Source organism: Rhinatrema bivittatum, chromosome 6, assembly GCF_901001135.1.
Source record: "Rhinatrema bivittatum chromosome 6, aRhiBiv1.1, whole genome shotgun sequence".
Taxonomy (NCBI): Eukaryota; Metazoa; Chordata; class Amphibia; order Gymnophiona; family Rhinatrematidae; genus Rhinatrema; species Rhinatrema bivittatum.
Window position 1 is genome coordinate 267,701,845 of NC_042620.1, and position 16,814 is coordinate 267,718,658.

At 44.4% G+C, this 16,814-nt stretch overlaps 1 protein-coding gene across 1 annotated transcript in view; it reads left to right on the plus strand.

Annotated features, from left to right (window-relative positions):
• LOC115094705 (zinc finger protein 85-like) overlaps positions 1-16,814 on the plus strand; it is a 97,955-nt gene that overhangs the window by 15,679 nt on the left and 65,462 nt on the right. The window contains exon 3 of the mRNA XM_029607957.1: positions 15,134-15,247. Coding sequence (XP_029463817.1) covers positions 15,134-15,247 — 114 coding nt within the window. The remainder of the gene's footprint in view (positions 1-15,133; positions 15,248-16,814) is intronic.

The window sequence follows — 16,814 nt, forward strand, 5'->3', positions numbered from 1 at the left end:
CCAGCAAATCTCAGATTGGAACCCTGCCTCTTAACCTTCAGAAAAAGACTAAAGACGTGGCTCTTTCACCAAGCCTTCCCAGATCCACCGGATAATCACTAGTTTGAGCCTCACTTCTTACAAGGACCTTGACACACTTCCTCCTGAACAATGGACACTGGCATTTCCTGGTTAAAGCATATGCTCTAACCCAGGGGTCAGGAACCTTTTTGGCTGAGAGAGCCATAAACGCCACATATTTTAAAATGTAATTCCATGAGAGCCATACAATATGTTTAAAACTAAATACAAGTAAATGTGTGCATTTTATGTAAGATCACACTTTTAAAGTACAATAAGTCTCTGAAAATATTACACCAGGCCTTAAGACACCAATACATCTCCTATTAGGAAAACGGACCAAGTCAGGCTGCTATAGAGTCCTACACAGAAACTACACGCCAGCAGAAAACCTCACCTGAATCACGTGCTGTCCCTCACCTAACATAGAATAAAGAGACCAAAACGCATAACAAGAAGCATGCAGACAAAAACTGAATTGGAAACTGCAACAAGCCAGAGTCTCTGTATGCAGTGTAACAAAGGAAAAAAGAAACATCACACATCCTTATAAAACAAATCAAGAAATATAAAATCATCAGCAGTAAAACTGTACTAACAAAAAGAACATATTTCGAAACAGCTGATGAGTGGAATATCCAATAATTAAAAACTCATATAAAACATTTCCAGATACCAACAAAATATTTCAAAATAGCAGACACAAAGATCCAGTAATGAAAAATAATAAGGATACAAAAATTTTTTTGCTCTGCATACCTGGGAACGTTTGATATCCAGGTGTCCTGAGATTGTTCTGAATTAGCAGGAGGTGGGGTGGTTTGCTTGGAACTTTCTCCTCTCTCAGTCACATACCAGCGCTCTCTCTCACACTGGCTCTCAATGACACACCTATACACACATGCTCTCAGTCACTCACATATACAAATGTTTTTTCTCTCTCACTTATATAGGCTCTTAATTACACATTTACACACATGCTGTCTATCTTTTCACGCTTACACACACACAGGCTTTCAATCACATAAATACATGCTGTCTTTTTCTCTCACACACAGACTCTCATTCACATGCTTACAAACATGTCCTCTCTTTCTCTCATTTACACACAGGCTCTCAATCACATACTCACATGCTCCCTCACCTAAATCAGCTCTCAATCACACAGACACACATGGTCTCTCTCTCTCATTTAAACACAGGCTCTCAATCACATACTCACATGCTCCATCACCTAAACCAGCTGTCAGACACAGACACACATGATCTCTCTCTTACTTATACACACAGGCTCTTAATCATACATACACATGATCTCTCTCACACACAAAGGATCTCAATCATACACACATACTCTTTCAAACAAACAGGTTTTCAATTACAAACTTACACATACAGGTTCCCAATGGTAAACTTACATTCATGCTCTCTCTCTCACAGGCAGGATCTCAATCACAGACATACTCTCTTTCACATATACAGGCTCTCAATCATTCACATACATGCAATCTCTCACTCACACACACAGGATCTCAAACACACATGCTTGCTCGCTCATTCACTCTCTCTCTCCCCCCCCCCCCCCCCCCCCCCCCGGGAACTCGCGGCAGCAGCAGCCACCTCCCAACGCTAACCTCCTTCATTTTCAGCCCTCGCGGAGGCGAAGGCGGAGTCCCATCGGCCGCGGTTGAAGATTTTCATTTTCCTCCGAGCCGCGCTGCAGTCTTCTTCCCGCGCAGGCACCCGATGCTCTCCACTTCCTCTTCCGGGCCACGGGAAGAAGAGAGCACCGGCGTGCTCTCTTCTTCCCGCGGCCCGGAAGAGGAAGTGGAGAGCATCGGGTGCCTGCGCGGGAAGACCCGCGCAGGCACCCGATGACTCCAGCGCTGGCACCCGGCTGACACCCGATGACTCCCGCGCAGGCACCCGGATGACTCCAGTCGGCGTGCTCTCTTCTCCTCCCCCCCGCGGCCCGGAAGAGGAAGTGGTGAGCATCGGGTGCCTGCGCGGAAGAAGAGACCACGCTAGTGTGGTCTCTTCTTCCCGCGCAGGCACCCGATGCTCTCCACTTCCTCTTCCGGGCCGCGGGGGGGGAGGAGAAGAGAGCACGCCGGTGCCGCTGACTCCAGCTGTCCTGCCGCGTTCCGCCCGGGCTGACAGCATTTTAAGCCCGGGCGGCGGAGGACCGGGGAGCAGCTGGGTCAGCGGGAACCGCGAAGTATGGCGACACGTGTCTGCGAGCCAGATGCAGCCCTCAAAAGAGCCATATCTGGCTCGCGAGCCATGGGTTCCCGACCCCTGCTCTAACCCGTTAAATTATTCGTATCATGTTATATTTATTCTACCTGCCTCTATCTTCCTTCCAGCTTGTCTTTAAGCCTCCAAGTTTTCCATACCTTGTTGATTGTAACTTTGACTTATTCCTTTTCCTTTGTTATCTATTATTTACCAGAATTGTTACCTCAGTTTTACCCTTTGTTAAAATGTAAACCGATCCGATATGGTTATCTACTATGAAGGTCGGTATAGAAAACTGCTAAATAAATAAATAAATATTTCCTCTTTTACAAATGTGTGCAGCATCTGTAGAGAGGCTGCGAAAAATGGCTGATTCATGTGAATATGCGATTTAAGAGGATTTGATATGTGTGACCCATCAAAGATGATGTTCACATGAAAATACTCAGAAGCCCCACATTAACCCTGCATATCACCATAGGTACGTATAAAGCAGATGAACAATCACTCAGATTAAACTGCTGAGCATATCAGACCCCAAAATGGTGCATCATGTGAGCAAAACACAAATGCAAGAATCTACCAAAAACGGAGACAGCAGCAAAGCAGCATAATGAGAGAGCCAGCTCACCATGCACTGAAAGCTGTGACTGCCATGGGGCACGACATGAAACTGGCAAGTGCTCAGCCTATGGCACAACATGGAGAAACTGTGGTAAGAAAAATGACTGTGCCAAAGTTTGCAAATAAAGATTACACATTGCCAGTGGCGTGTGGTCAGGACTTTCAATGAATCCCCAGCTCTGGAGCTTTTTTTTTTTTTTGGGGGGGGGGGGGATTTTCCACCCCATATGAAACACAGACCAACAGGGAGTGTGGGATTGAGACGGGACCTCTTCAGGCTCAGAGCTAGCTTCCACGCCCATTCAAATCTGAGGGCAGGCGGTAGGAGCATAACTAAGTGTGCTGAGTGGCTGTTTCTTCTAGGATCCCCATGCAGATTGCATTGAGCTGAGAAAAAGTACAGTGAGCGGTGAGTGACAATGAGAGAGTATGGAAGGGGAGAGGGAGCTGGGGATCTGGGTGGAGAGAGGAGGCTGCGGAGCATGACTACGTTCTGTATGTGTGACCAAGGGGAGGGATTCTGTTAGTGTATAGTTTCTGAGTAGGGGTCTGTTCTGGCTTGTTATGTTTTCAGTAGGAGGTGTATTGGTTTTCTAGGGTCTGTTGTAATGTTTCCATTGCTGCTCTTTCCTGGGTAGAGTTTTTGCTGTTTGAGTCCTGGGAGTTAGTGGTGTTTGATACAGCAGATTTATCTCTTGGGGTAAACTGAGTTCTTGACAAGCTGTGATAGCTTTTATTGGACTGTGTATTATCCAAAGATACTGTATATGTGCTAATGAGACATTGTAGAATCAGTCTTTAGATGTGAATGTCTCTGATCTGACATCTAAAGAAAGGGACCATGCAGTTATGAAAGCTTTTGTACAATATTTTTAGATGCTTGCATTTTTCTTTTACAGGTATATTTAGGCAGCCAACATGCTCTGTTTTTCCTAATATGAGATGTTTTGATGTTGAGGGCCTGGTGTAATATTTGCAGTGTTGCCTTCTCATAGATAGGGTTGTTACTACTTAAGTGCTGGCAGTTAGTTCTGTTTTAGTCTGAGAGGTTTACTATCTTATAATTGTTTATTCATGGCTTTTTGAGGACCAAACCTATATCCAATACATATTAAAATATGCCTAATGCCATATGGGTACCAAATATCTTCTGTGACTTGGTGAGAGGGCGTTGAGGGAGTGTGACTGCAGGAGACCTGGGTGAGAGGGAACTGAGCAAGAGCAAGCAAGACTACTAGTGACTCGGGGAGGGGGGATGGGTTTGAGGGAGCAAGACTGAAGGCCCTGCTATAAATGTCACTGCACATTACACAGTTGAGATGGACAATAATGACCTAAGTAGCAAGCCTGACAGTGAGATCCTGACCATATACGACATCAGTGCAATACAGGGACAGAATTAAAAGAGTTTTGTAAAACTCGCACTCTTATCTTGCAGTGCAAAAGAAAATCACAAGCAAATACAAGAGACTGACTGACAGATAGTAGTGCATCAGTGAATGTGAAGGGCCAACTTCTACGTAAAGAAAATCACAAGATTCACTTTGAAGAGTACCAGATTGGGTAAAAAGTAGCAAGAATCATGCTTTTGTGTGGTGGTGTAACACCCCAATACTACCACAACAGGTATACACTCTTCTTTCAGCCACACTGAGGGTTAACAGGGTTCACAAGGGATTCTAGTTGCTAATTTTCTCAGTGTATTGGTGCAGTTATTTATGAAAGCCAGTGTTTACACCAGTTAAATTGTTTCAAACTTGCTGAATTTATTTGGCAGTATGGCAAGATGTTATTATGTTAACTCCATGATACAAAAACAGATCACTGTTTGATTCAGATGATATAAAGTTTTGCTATCCCAGCCATGATCTCAATTTTGTAATAAATCTGCACAGCATTTCACAAAACTGTCCAAGAGTCAATTCACAATTTGTATTCACTTTCAGCCTCTCATCTTAGTACTCACATAAATGTACTTTTCAGCAGAGATCCCTCCACTTGGAAGTCCATATAATGTTGTACATAATCCTGTCATGGTCAGGCAGGCTGGAGTCAGGGAGCACCCCCACAGAGGCAGTACAAGGCTGCAGGACAGGGCTGGAGGTGGTCTTCTGCCTAACCAACCCCTTCCCCTGCAGGCTGAGCCCTTGGGATCTGGGAGCTTCCTGTGGAACATCAAGCTGGAAGAGGCAGGGCTGGGGCTTGAAGACAGAGTACAAACAAGGGCAGGGCTAACCAGGGACCAGACAAGACTGGACAAGGATAGGACTAGGCAGGTAACGGGAAACAAGAAAGCCCAACAGAGCACAAGGCTGGCAAGGTAATCCTAGTAAACCTGGAGGCCACAAGATAAAAGAAGGAGGCTCAGGAGGGCACACATTATAGCAGGGAGGCCTGGGAGGTCACAGAGCAAGGCCAGAAGGCCTAGAAGGGGCAAAGCAGTGCAAGAGGCCAAGAGACCGCAAAGCAAGGCAGGAGGCCTGGATAGGCCTCAAGGCAAGGCAGAATAGTAAGGTAAGAAAGGCCAGGTCAGAGAGCTGAGGTGACTCAATGAAGAGGCAGAGAGACATTGAACAGGTTTAAGTAGGGCTGAGGCTTGGGCGTAGCAGGAGCAGTGAGGAGGTAACTGGCAAGATAGAGAGCAAGGCTCGCTGGGGACTCCTGGTGGAAGGAAAGTTGAGCAGCAGGTGGAACCTTGGCATGGGGAGACTGCATAGCAGGCAAAACCATGACAAATCCTCTCTCAGAGCGGTTGCGGGCTCTACCAGAGAGCTGGATTGGTAAACACAGCAGTCATTTTACTGATAACGTCAGCTACAGCTTCCTTCCTCTACAGCTCCTTCTCATAGTCTGACCTTCACTTCAGGAGCATGCCCACTTCTCTTAGACTGAACCAAATTTGTCTTCTGCCTGGGGATGACTGAATCATACCAAAGTGGTTTAGTAAAAATAGATTACAGGGGCACCAGTAGGGGTGGGAAACTTTGAATTCTGGTTGCCCAAAGGTTGGTGTAATTGGTAGGGGATATCACACACACACATTCTCTGACACAGAAATGCAGTCACTCTTGTTCTCTCTGTCACAGACTCACATTCATTCATTTTCTCTCTGACACACATCTTTGCTGTAGTACTGTTGCTCATGTGTTCAGTTGTCGAATGCGCTCTCCCACTCCCAGGCTGGCTAAAAGGCACCACAGCGTTATTGCACTTGCTATCAGCCCTTCTCCAGCCTGCAGCAGCTTCTCTCCTCCCTTTTCAGTACCTTGTTCTCCAGCACACTCGGAGACTCTGTCCCTGGTTGCCCCACTGCCCCTCTCTGTGCTCACTTAGGCCCCTTCACAGAGAAGCCTCAATAGGAAGGAGGGTAGAGAAACTACGCCATCCCCTTTGCTGTAACTAGAGTTGCCTTTCAATTCTCCCACCCTGTATGGTATTGGTCGGTGGAAATAGAAATGTCACCAAAAAGCCCTAAGTGGCAGAGCTCTACAAAAACCATTTCTCTGCTGCTAGTCCTGTTTAGTCCATCAGGAACCTGGGAGAGATCTTAGAGTGTTATTTTTAATTATGTGTACTTTTTCCTCAGGCACTGGCTGGGTCACCAGGATAACATCATTAGAAATGCTTTGCGCATCATCAGCATAGATGTAACCGTCAAACCCGATTTTCCGGATAAATGATCCCAGTGGCTGCATAAAAATATTTAACAACAAAGGGGACAAAGGGGATCCTTGTGGAACCTCACAATCTAACCTATAAGGTTTAGAAGAGATCCCCCTTACACGTACCACCGAGGAACATCCCGCCAAGAAAGAGGATAGCCAATCCCAAACCTTGCCCCCAAAACCTAAGGGGCGGATTTTAAAACCCTCCTGCGCACGCCGAGCTTATTTTGCATAGGCCCGGTGAAGCGCGCAAGCCCCAGGACACGCGTATGTCCTGGGGCTTGAAAAAGGGGGTGGGGAATGGGCGAGGCGGGGGCAGTCCGGGGAGGGGCAGGTGACATTTGCCACTGTACCCGGGATCACGGGCCAGCAGTCAGCCAGTGCACACAACTTATAAGTTAAAGGTAAGGGGGGGTATAGATAGAGCTGGGGGGTGGGTTAGGGAGGGGAAGGTGGGGGAGGTGGAGGGAAGTTACACAATTGTGCACCCCCTTGCACTCGCCAACCCTGGATTTTATAACATGCGCGCGCAAGTTATAAAATCGGGCGTAGATTTGTGCGTGCCGGGTTGCTCGCACAAATCTACGCCCATGCGTAGGTATGAATATCTGGCCCTAACTGTTAACACTGCACCAACCAGATCAAAAGCACTAGACAAATCTAACAGAATCATCACCACAAATGTTCCCTTATCTTTATATATCAATAACTTTCACGGTGCCGGCCGAAATTAACTCCTGCCTTTGGGCAGGCGTTAATTTCTGAAAGTAAAATGTGCGGCTTTGCACATTTTACTTTCTGTATCGCGCAGGAATAACTAATAGGCTCATCAACATGCATTTGCATGTTGCGGGAGCTATTAGTTTGGGGGGGGGGTTTGGCCGCACATTTTCCACGCGCTATTACCCCTTACTGTATAAGGGGTAAAAATAGCGCGTAGAAAACGCGCAGCCAAACTGGGGCTAACGGTGCGCTCAGCCGAGCACACCATACTGAATCGGCCCATTTCTGAATAGAGGTTTCTTTGGAGAATACGTGCAAGCATTCTCTCTTCTTTCCTCAGAGATAGTTACTGCTCTTCTGGTTAAGTGCCAGCCTTAGCCAGCTTGTTCCCACACACCTCTCCTACTTCACTGGTTCATTGCGTCTGTAGTGAAAACAGACTCCCACCACCACATTCTCCACACACCTCAGGCCTAGTTGGCAATGGGAAGCCATCACACTGCAGTTTAGCCTTTAATCCCTGGTGAGCAGTGGCTATTTTCTAAGTCAACTTGATTAATAGCAGGTAATGGACTTCTCCAAGAACTTATCCAAACCTTTTTTAAACCCAGCTACACTAACCACATCCCCTGGCAACAAATTCCAGTTTAATTGTGCATTAAGTGAAAAAGAATTTTCTCCGATTAGTTTTAAATGTGCTACATGCTAACTTCATGGAGTGCCCCTTAGTCCTTCTATTATCCGAAAGAGTAAATAACCGATTCACATTTACCCGTTCTTAACCTCATGATTTTAAACACCTCTATCATATCCCCCCTCAGCCGTCTCTTCTCCAAGCTGAACAGCCCTAACCTCTTCAACCTTTCCTCACAGGGGAGTTGTTTCACCGCTTTATCATTTATTTGCCGTTCTCTGTAACTTCTCCATCGCTAGAAGAAGATAGGCTGTTTTGTTTGCTGATTGAATGAAAGAATAAAGTTTAAGTTGCAAGAAGAAAGGCTGGAGTCAGCATGAATTCTTTCTCCAGCCAGTGAAGAATGCTCCGCTATCCCACAGTCCAGTTAATATCGAGGTCCTTCAGACCACTCTGGTTCTTCATCCTGCACGCTGCCCAGGTGACCCAGACCCCCTCCCCCTGTCCTATAAAGCCCTAACACTCAAGATCTACAGACTTGCTCCTCATCAGAGGCAGCAATAGAGTTATACGGATATCTTGTGTACACATGATGCGGATTTCGGTTTTAAAATACAGAGTTACATGCGTAATTGTTGGCTCCGCCCCAGATTGCCCATGACCCGCTCCTTTCCCATCCCCTTATTCCTCAAGTACGCATACATACACGCATTTTTTGCAGCTTTTTAAAATTTGTGTATGTGAGCATTTTTGCACATACTACCTTTTCAAAATAGACCTCTAAGTCTTATGATTCCTAAGGGACATTTTTGGGTAGAGCATCAAGAGAATTATCCTAGTATATTATGGGGTGGATTTTAAGACATGCGCACATGGACGCCCAATTTTATAACATGCGTGCACAGGAATGCACATGTTATAAAATCGGGGGTCAGCATGCGCAAAGGGATGCACATTAATGCAACTTGCGCGCGTCGACGCCCGCGGCCTTCCCCTGTTCCCTCAGAGGCTGCTCCAATTTAGGATTGGCCTGGGAGGGAACTTCCCTATCCCCTAATCTATCCTTCCCACCCCTTCTCTTAACCCCCCCCCCCCAAAAAGTTATCTTACCTTTTGCTTGGGGCAGGTTGCGTGTGCTGGCACGCAATCCCCCAGCACAGCAGCAAATGGCCGCTGTGCTGAGGCCTCTAGCCCCGCCCCTCCCCACCTCCTCCCCGCCCCTTTTCTTCGTCCCCGGGACTTACGCGCGAGCCGGGAATTTAAGCACGTAGTCTTTTGAAAATCCGGCCCTATGCTTTTACTGTACTTATAGTTTTATTGGAACTTGTCTAGATACTTCCTTGATTGGCATATAATTATATTTAAATAAATGAAATGAAAGAAAAGCCTATGGAACTGAGATGAAGAGGCAATGCAAATAAGCATTTTTAGTGATGGTTGGCGTGACCAACATGCAGACGGCACTAATTACATATAGAGAGATTAAATTTAGCTTGTTTATTTATGTGTTTCTACAACTGTCCTGGCAGGACTGTCAGTGGTAATAACCTCTGGAGCAGGAGTGGGGCGAGACCAAGATGGCATTGGCTTGAACAGGACCAGGACTGGCCTGCCACCAGGTTCTTCTACCTATAACAGTCACCTCCCCCTCGGGTTCAGCCGTCGGATTCTGGTGGCCAGCTGGACTTGAGCAGGAGGTGCACTCCAAAGGAAGGTTCAGGAGGACACTCACAGGGCTGGACTGCAGGAAATAAACGAGGGAACAGACAGATGCCCATAAACAAACACAAGACAGGAAGTGCACCACAGGACAGTCAGACAAAACAGAATAGGCCAAACTAACAAAGAAAGCAAATGAGCAGAAGGCCACAAACTGGGGCCTCAACCAAACAAGACACAAATAAGGCAATTAAAAAACAAGAACAAACCCAAATTAAATACAGAGAGGCCAAGATTTGGGCCTATGCTGACCAGGCTACAACAAAAACTCGACAAGAACAGGAGTATCAGAAGCCATGAGGAGGATTAGAGTTGATGCTTAGCTAAGGCACAGTACTCACAGAGAGGCCGACTTTTAAGATGGGGCAGTGCTGGAACATGGCTGCTAGCAATAAGGCTTGGAGGACTGAGCAGCAGGGAACATGGCTCACTGAGTGCCTCTGCTGGCGGGAGGGGAGCACTGCTCACAGATCCTCACAAAAACTCTATATTTTCTATTACTAGACTTTAGTAATACTGCTTTTATGCCTTTGATTCTTTAGACACATGTTGTGGGGTGGCTTATTTAGGTTTGGGTGGGGTTTTATATTCTCTTGGTACATACCACATTTATTTGGGGGGGGGGGTGTTTCTTCCCCCCTTATTATAATTTCTATATATAGGATACTATATAAGGAGCACCTCCTGCTCAAGTCCTGTTACTTGTAATTTCCGTTGCTTTTGTTCCATGTAAACCGAGGTGATGTTTCGACTAACATCGGTATAAAAGACTTTTAAATAAATAAATAAATATATAAATAAAAACGATTTTTTTTTAAATCCTGCATATATCCAATCTTAGCAGGTTAAAGTGATGCGCTCATAAATTCTGATCTAAGCTAGTATCCCCTATTCTTGTCCTCCAGAGCATTTCAACGCCATCCCTCTGTTCAAAACTAGCTATTAGTAAAGAAAAAAAGCTTTCAAACCAGAACTAGAATGATCAAGATATAATTAGGAAAAAATATCAAATCAAGAAAAAGTTTGTAGCTATTACGTGTCTAGAAAAAAACAAAATATGTTTGGCAGTCCACGGGCTCCTCCCGCAACCCGCCCGACTCACCCGGTTTCGGGCCAGCTCCTCCAGCTGCCACCGAGCGGCAGGACACCGTGCTTCCACGAGTCAGGACACCACTAATGTTCTTTGCGGCTGCTAGGCTTCCCTAGGCGTGCGCACGCCTGACGGCACAACTCTTAAAGGATACATGGCGGGAAATCCCCTGCGGTGTCCATCGATGACCTCATAGGCTTAGGCCTATATAAGGCCCTCCTACTCAGTCCTTTTTTGCCTCAGCAGCAGGTCTCTCTACTACTTGTAGTGTGAGTTGCTTCAGCGTTCTTCATCTCCAGTTCCTATGGTCTTCGTCTTCAGTTCCTGTTGTCTTCAGGTCAGTTCTGTATCCTCTGTTCCTTAGTTCCAGCATTCTCGTTGTTCTTCAATTCCAGCACCATTGTTTTCAGATCTTCAGTTCTTCTTTGTCTCCTCATCTACCCACTTGTCTTGCTCCTTGCCTTCCTGCCCTGCCTAGGCATCCTGCATTCCCCTTGACCTTGGCCTGACTGCTGGACATTCCTGAATGCTTCTTACCACTGACCACTGCCTGCCTCCTGGACATTCTTGAACACCACCTGCCACTGACCCCAGTCTGCTTCCGGATTCTCCTGTACCACATCTCTCTGCTTGGCGACCACAACAGATCTCACCCTCATCAGCAGAGGCCCCCACCTAAGATCTGCCGGCCCCAACACCCAAAGGCTCAACTTGAGGGGAATGTGGGCTGGTAAAAGCGAAGTTCCAGTTGGGCCCCTGCCTCATCTGGATCCGCCCTCCGACAGTGGGGTCCTGCAGGGCTCCTCTCTGCTGCTTGTGTCAACTCCACCTTGGCCTAAGGGTACACAAATTCAACAAAGGCTTTATTATCCTACCTTGTCAAAATGGATTAAAATGGCTATAAAATGTAGCCTATATAGCATCAGAGAAAGAACTGCTGCAGTTTGAAGTAACTATATCTAGGAGCACAGCAGAAGAGAGAGGACCTTTCTCCTAGTCATATGCAAAGCAGCAACATTCAACAATGCCTCCAACTTTTATAATATATTATAAAATCAACATTAGCTATCAGCTAATGCCCTCTTAGGATCGGGGCAAACTAAAGAAATACAGTCACACTTCTTTCTTTGCCTCATTGCTTTGTAAATTCTCTTCACAGTGTAACAGCTGGTGCAGTAAAGAGAAAAAACCCCAGAAAACAAAAAAAAAAAACAACAAGTTGGAGACGTATACAGTTCCAGCATAACACAAAGCAGGCGCATTTCACAGTCTTCTCACGTTTCAGTATTTCTCTTGATCTTTCAGTATATGGTATGGGTGGGGTCTTGGGCTGAGTGGGATGGTGAAAGCAGCTTTGTGCAGCCGTGAGATTTACAAGGACCAGTATATGCACTGCTCTATATATATGTGCAACATTTAAACAGGTAACTAATCACTTTAGATACACTTTCCAAATACGGTCTCATTTTGGTTTTCCATTTCCCTAATAATTCATCTAATAAAAACTGCTGGAAATCCCTTGAAGCAGAGTGCAGCACAAATGTGGCTACAGGTAGACTTCAGAGACAAACTACTGAAACTTATATGTGTTCGTATTTATTATAAAATGCACCTAAAATGAGTTATGCATTGATGATATCTGTTAAGTCTTCTCCTTATCACAATACTGCAGCCATTTACATGATATCTATCTTATATATCTGTCTGTATATAGATAGAGATAAATAAAATCACTCCTTTAGTTCCATCCAGTGGAGAAGAAAGTATAAGACTTAAGCTTGGGTGGTACTATATAGAAGAAAAGATCCTTTTAATTTTCAGGGAATCACAGGGAGGATAACTTTCAAACCTATTTGCATTACAGGATTTACGTGTGTAAATGGATGCATGGAGAGATATCCTAATATTTTATAAAATACCACATAGTTCTGTATTGAAAGTGTACATCTATGTTTCAGTACGCACAAATATTTGCAATGCAGTGAAAGCACATACTTTACCTATTTTATGTGCACATGTATTTTAGGCATGCGAAAAAGTAATATGTACTCATAAAACCCTGACTTATATGTGAAGGTGGGTATATTTTAAAATTTGCTTGCCTAATTGAAATCACCAGTTTGCTGATACCTCCGCCAGTTCACCCAGTCCATCTCCAGTTCACTGAGATCCTCTTAGAAATTCACCCTGAACTACCCCAGTTCACCTAGTCCTCCCACCTGAAAATAGAAACAGATGAATTTGATATCAACTGCGCTAGATAATTAGCAGGGGTAAAATTGTGCAAATTAAGTTGCTTAATATATTTGAGTAAATAGCAACTTCTGCATGTACCTGTTGGCCTTGCCCCAGAACACCCCTAGACTGTCCCTTTTTTGCACAGGTAACCGCATGCTTGAAACCGAAAATATGTGTGTACTTTCTACGTTGATAAAATAGCATATATGCAAATACAGGCTACTTACATGCATATGTGCTCTTTTTACACATGTAATCCCTTTGAAAATTTGCTCCAAAGGTACTTCCCTTCAACAGGGTCTATACCTCACAATTTTGGAATTCATGGTATAAGCACAAAAAATTACTGGCAGATGAAATTTAATGTGGATAAGTGCAAGGTGATGCATATAGGGAAAAATAACCCATGCTATAATTACACAATGTTGGGTTCCATATTAGGTGTTACAACCCAAGAAAGAGATCTAGGCGTCATAGTGGATAACACATTGAAATCGTCGGTTCAGTGTGCTGCGGCAGTCAAAAAAGCAAACAGAATGTTGGGAATTATTAGAAAGGGAATGGTGAATAAAACGGAAAATGTCATAATGCCTCTGTATCGCTCCATGGTGAGACCGCACCTTGAATACTGTGTACAATTCTGGTCGCCGCATCTCAAAAATATAATTGCGATGGAGAAGGTACAGAGAAGGGCTACCAAAATGATAAGGGGAATGGAACAGCTCCCCTATGAGGAAAGACTAAAGAGGTTAGGACTTTTCAGCTTGGAGAAGAGACGGCTGAGGGGGGATATGATAGAGGTGTTTAAAATTATGAGAGGTCTAGAATGGGTAGATGTGAATCGGTTATTTACTCTTTTTCAGATAATAGAAAGACTAGGGGGCACTCCATGAAGTTAGCATGGGGCACATTTAAAACTAATCGGAGAAAGTTCTTTTTTACTCAACGCACAATTAAACTCTGGAATTTGTTGCCAGAGAATGTGGTTAGTGCAGTTAGTATAGCTGTGTTTAAAAAAGGATTGGATAAGTTCTTGGAGGAGAAGTCCATTACCTGCTATTAAGTTCACTTAGAGATTAGCCACTGCCATTAGCAATGATAACATGGAATATTTGTTTTATTTATTTATTTATTTAAACATTTTTCTATACCGTCGTTTGGTGGGAACCGTCACAACGGTTTACATTAAGGCACATAAAAAATGAAGTTAACGTATCTTAAGTTACATAGGTGCCATTTGAGGGTCGGTAACATAGTTTGTAAACACTATTAATTGATAAGTGTAATGATTCATTTCCAATTCACATTGTAACAGTTTAGGTTACTAGATTACCTTTAACATTGTACTTTTACCTTTTTGCTGAGCTTTAAAAGAATGAATCTTAATCTGATTAAAAATTACACACATATTGATTTTGGTTATGTGTTTGTTGTTCAATTGTTTGTACCTGCTTTCCCTTGAGTACTATTCTCCTTTCTCTTTTTGGTAAGCTAGTTTAAAATCCAGGTTTTTAGATTTTTTCTAAAGGTTTTGTTGTTGCTTTGTAGTCTTTGTAGACTTAGTTTTTGGGTACTTGCCAGGTTCTTTTGGCCTGGATTGGCCACTGTTGGAAATAGGATGCTGGGCTTGATGGACCCTTGGTCTGACCCAGTATGGCATTTAAAAAAAAAAAAAAGGAGAAAACCAGCAATCAGCTTGGATCTATGGTATGCAGCAAAAAATAAATTGGGTAAACTAGATAGGCCTAATGGATCTTATCTGCTGTCATATTCTATATGTCACACGAGAGACGGAGTAAAATGCACACACATAGAGCAATGCATCATAACTAATGCGTGGCAGACATTACATCTCAGTGGGAAGGACTTTTATTGTAGAGACACATTAGTGTTGTACATTGGAAAAATATCATGGTTTATAATGTAAATACAGGGGTCCTGTGATATTTTTCCAATGTACACCACTGATGTGTCTCTCTAATAAAAGTCCTTCCCACTGAGATATATTGACCAGTGATTGATGTCCGCCACGCATTAGTTACGTTGCATGTTCTATATGTATACATAAGTGCTGACAAGTTAAAGAAAGGAACCTGGCTAACCAAGATGTCTGTAAAGTAACTGATGTCCTCTCATGCACAGGTTATGCTGCCATCAAACCTGACATTATATCATGGATTGAACAAGAAGATCCACCATGGCTCGATGATCCTTGGAACTTGAACAGAAGGAACATTACTAAACATTTCATCCGAGGTGAGGAACACTCGCTGACACTGATGCAGACCTAATGCAATTCCACAGAAGGAATTTTAGTATTAATCCATAGATAGATTCATAGCAAAATCTCACGCATAAAACTATGAGCTAACCTCTAAGTGAGGACTTATATAGGGACCTGTGAAACAAAACTTGCACTAAACCAAATTTAGCATGGGCTTGCAAAAAAAAAAAAAAAAATGAATAGCCTTGTTAAAAAGCCAAAAAAGCTTTAGCTTGCTTGCAGAAAAAAAATGTCAAAAATAATATTGTCCTGCTATTCTCCTGCCCAGAAACGTAAAAATGCATTGGTTAATTAGTGAGCATGCTACTTACCCAGGACACTAAATAGCATGAGCACAATGAACTAAGTATGCTCAGTTCTCTGTTCCTCCTAAATCCTCTAGCTGGCTTCCAAGAGGCCCCTCCCGGTGCATCATCTGTAACCCTTGGGTAAACTACTTTATTTAACTAGAGAGAGTGCAGTTAGAGGAAATAATTAGGGAGGAGCCATTCGGTGCAGCCTCTCCCTTTGAGGGTACAGGGATGGCTGTCCCCCTCTGTTGGGTTTATAAGCCGCTCTCTACAAGGAGCTCGGGAGGGGAGGGGGGCAGTTTTAGTTCGGAGTCTTGGAGGAGGGTGGAGCTTGTTTTGCTCTGAGTTCGGATTTTGCCCTACCCGGAGGCATAGGCTCCATCTTGCCTGGGATAACTGGATTAGGTCGGGAAGTCCACTCCTGCAGTACACTGCGTAGGTGCAGGGTGGTTGTCTTCGGTTGTGTTTTGGCAATTTTTACCTTTTTTTTTCTTGTAAGAGGACTGTGAGACCCCAGGGTGTTGCTTAGGAAGAGGTCTTGGGGAAGCCTCTCTCTGTGGGGGTCCTAGGTAGGGAAGATCTACCCTGCTGTGACCTGCATAGGAAGCAGAGGAATGGCAGTGACTCGATGCAGTGTCTGCTGGCGTTGAATCTGATTTGAGACAGAGAGATTTTTGTTGCTGGCCAGGAGGAAGAGTTTTGCTCCATTCCTGCCTGCATTGGAGTAGCTTGTTCCCAAGTGGATCCCTCCCATCTGGGATCCTGAGAGGAGGACAGAGATATAAAGAAGAATACCTACAAACTGGGAGTAAAAGCAAGGTTAAGAACCGGGAGGACACCCATCCTGGGCAGAGAGAGGTTTGGACTCTCTGTGCAGTGACTGATTTTTTCCAAGTTTTACCAGATTTTGGAAGGGGGGTTTTCCTACTTCCATAAGGATCCCCTGCCCATCCGGGGATTCCACTTATCTATGCCTTGGAGGGTGGACGTTCTCTTTATCTATGCACAGACTGCTGGAGGAGTCAGTAATTGAAAAGCCACTGGGTGCTGCGGACTGCATTAACTGTTCCATTCACCAACTGCCTCACCTTCAGTAAAGTCTTTCATTTTTGGACACTAACAAAACGTCTCCAGTGTTTTATTGGCACTACAGCACACGGTGCATGAAAGGGAAGAATACCCCTCTCCCAGGGAGAAGGATTAAAGAGAAAGGCATCTCTAATACTCCAGGCCCTGAAAGAATAACCTT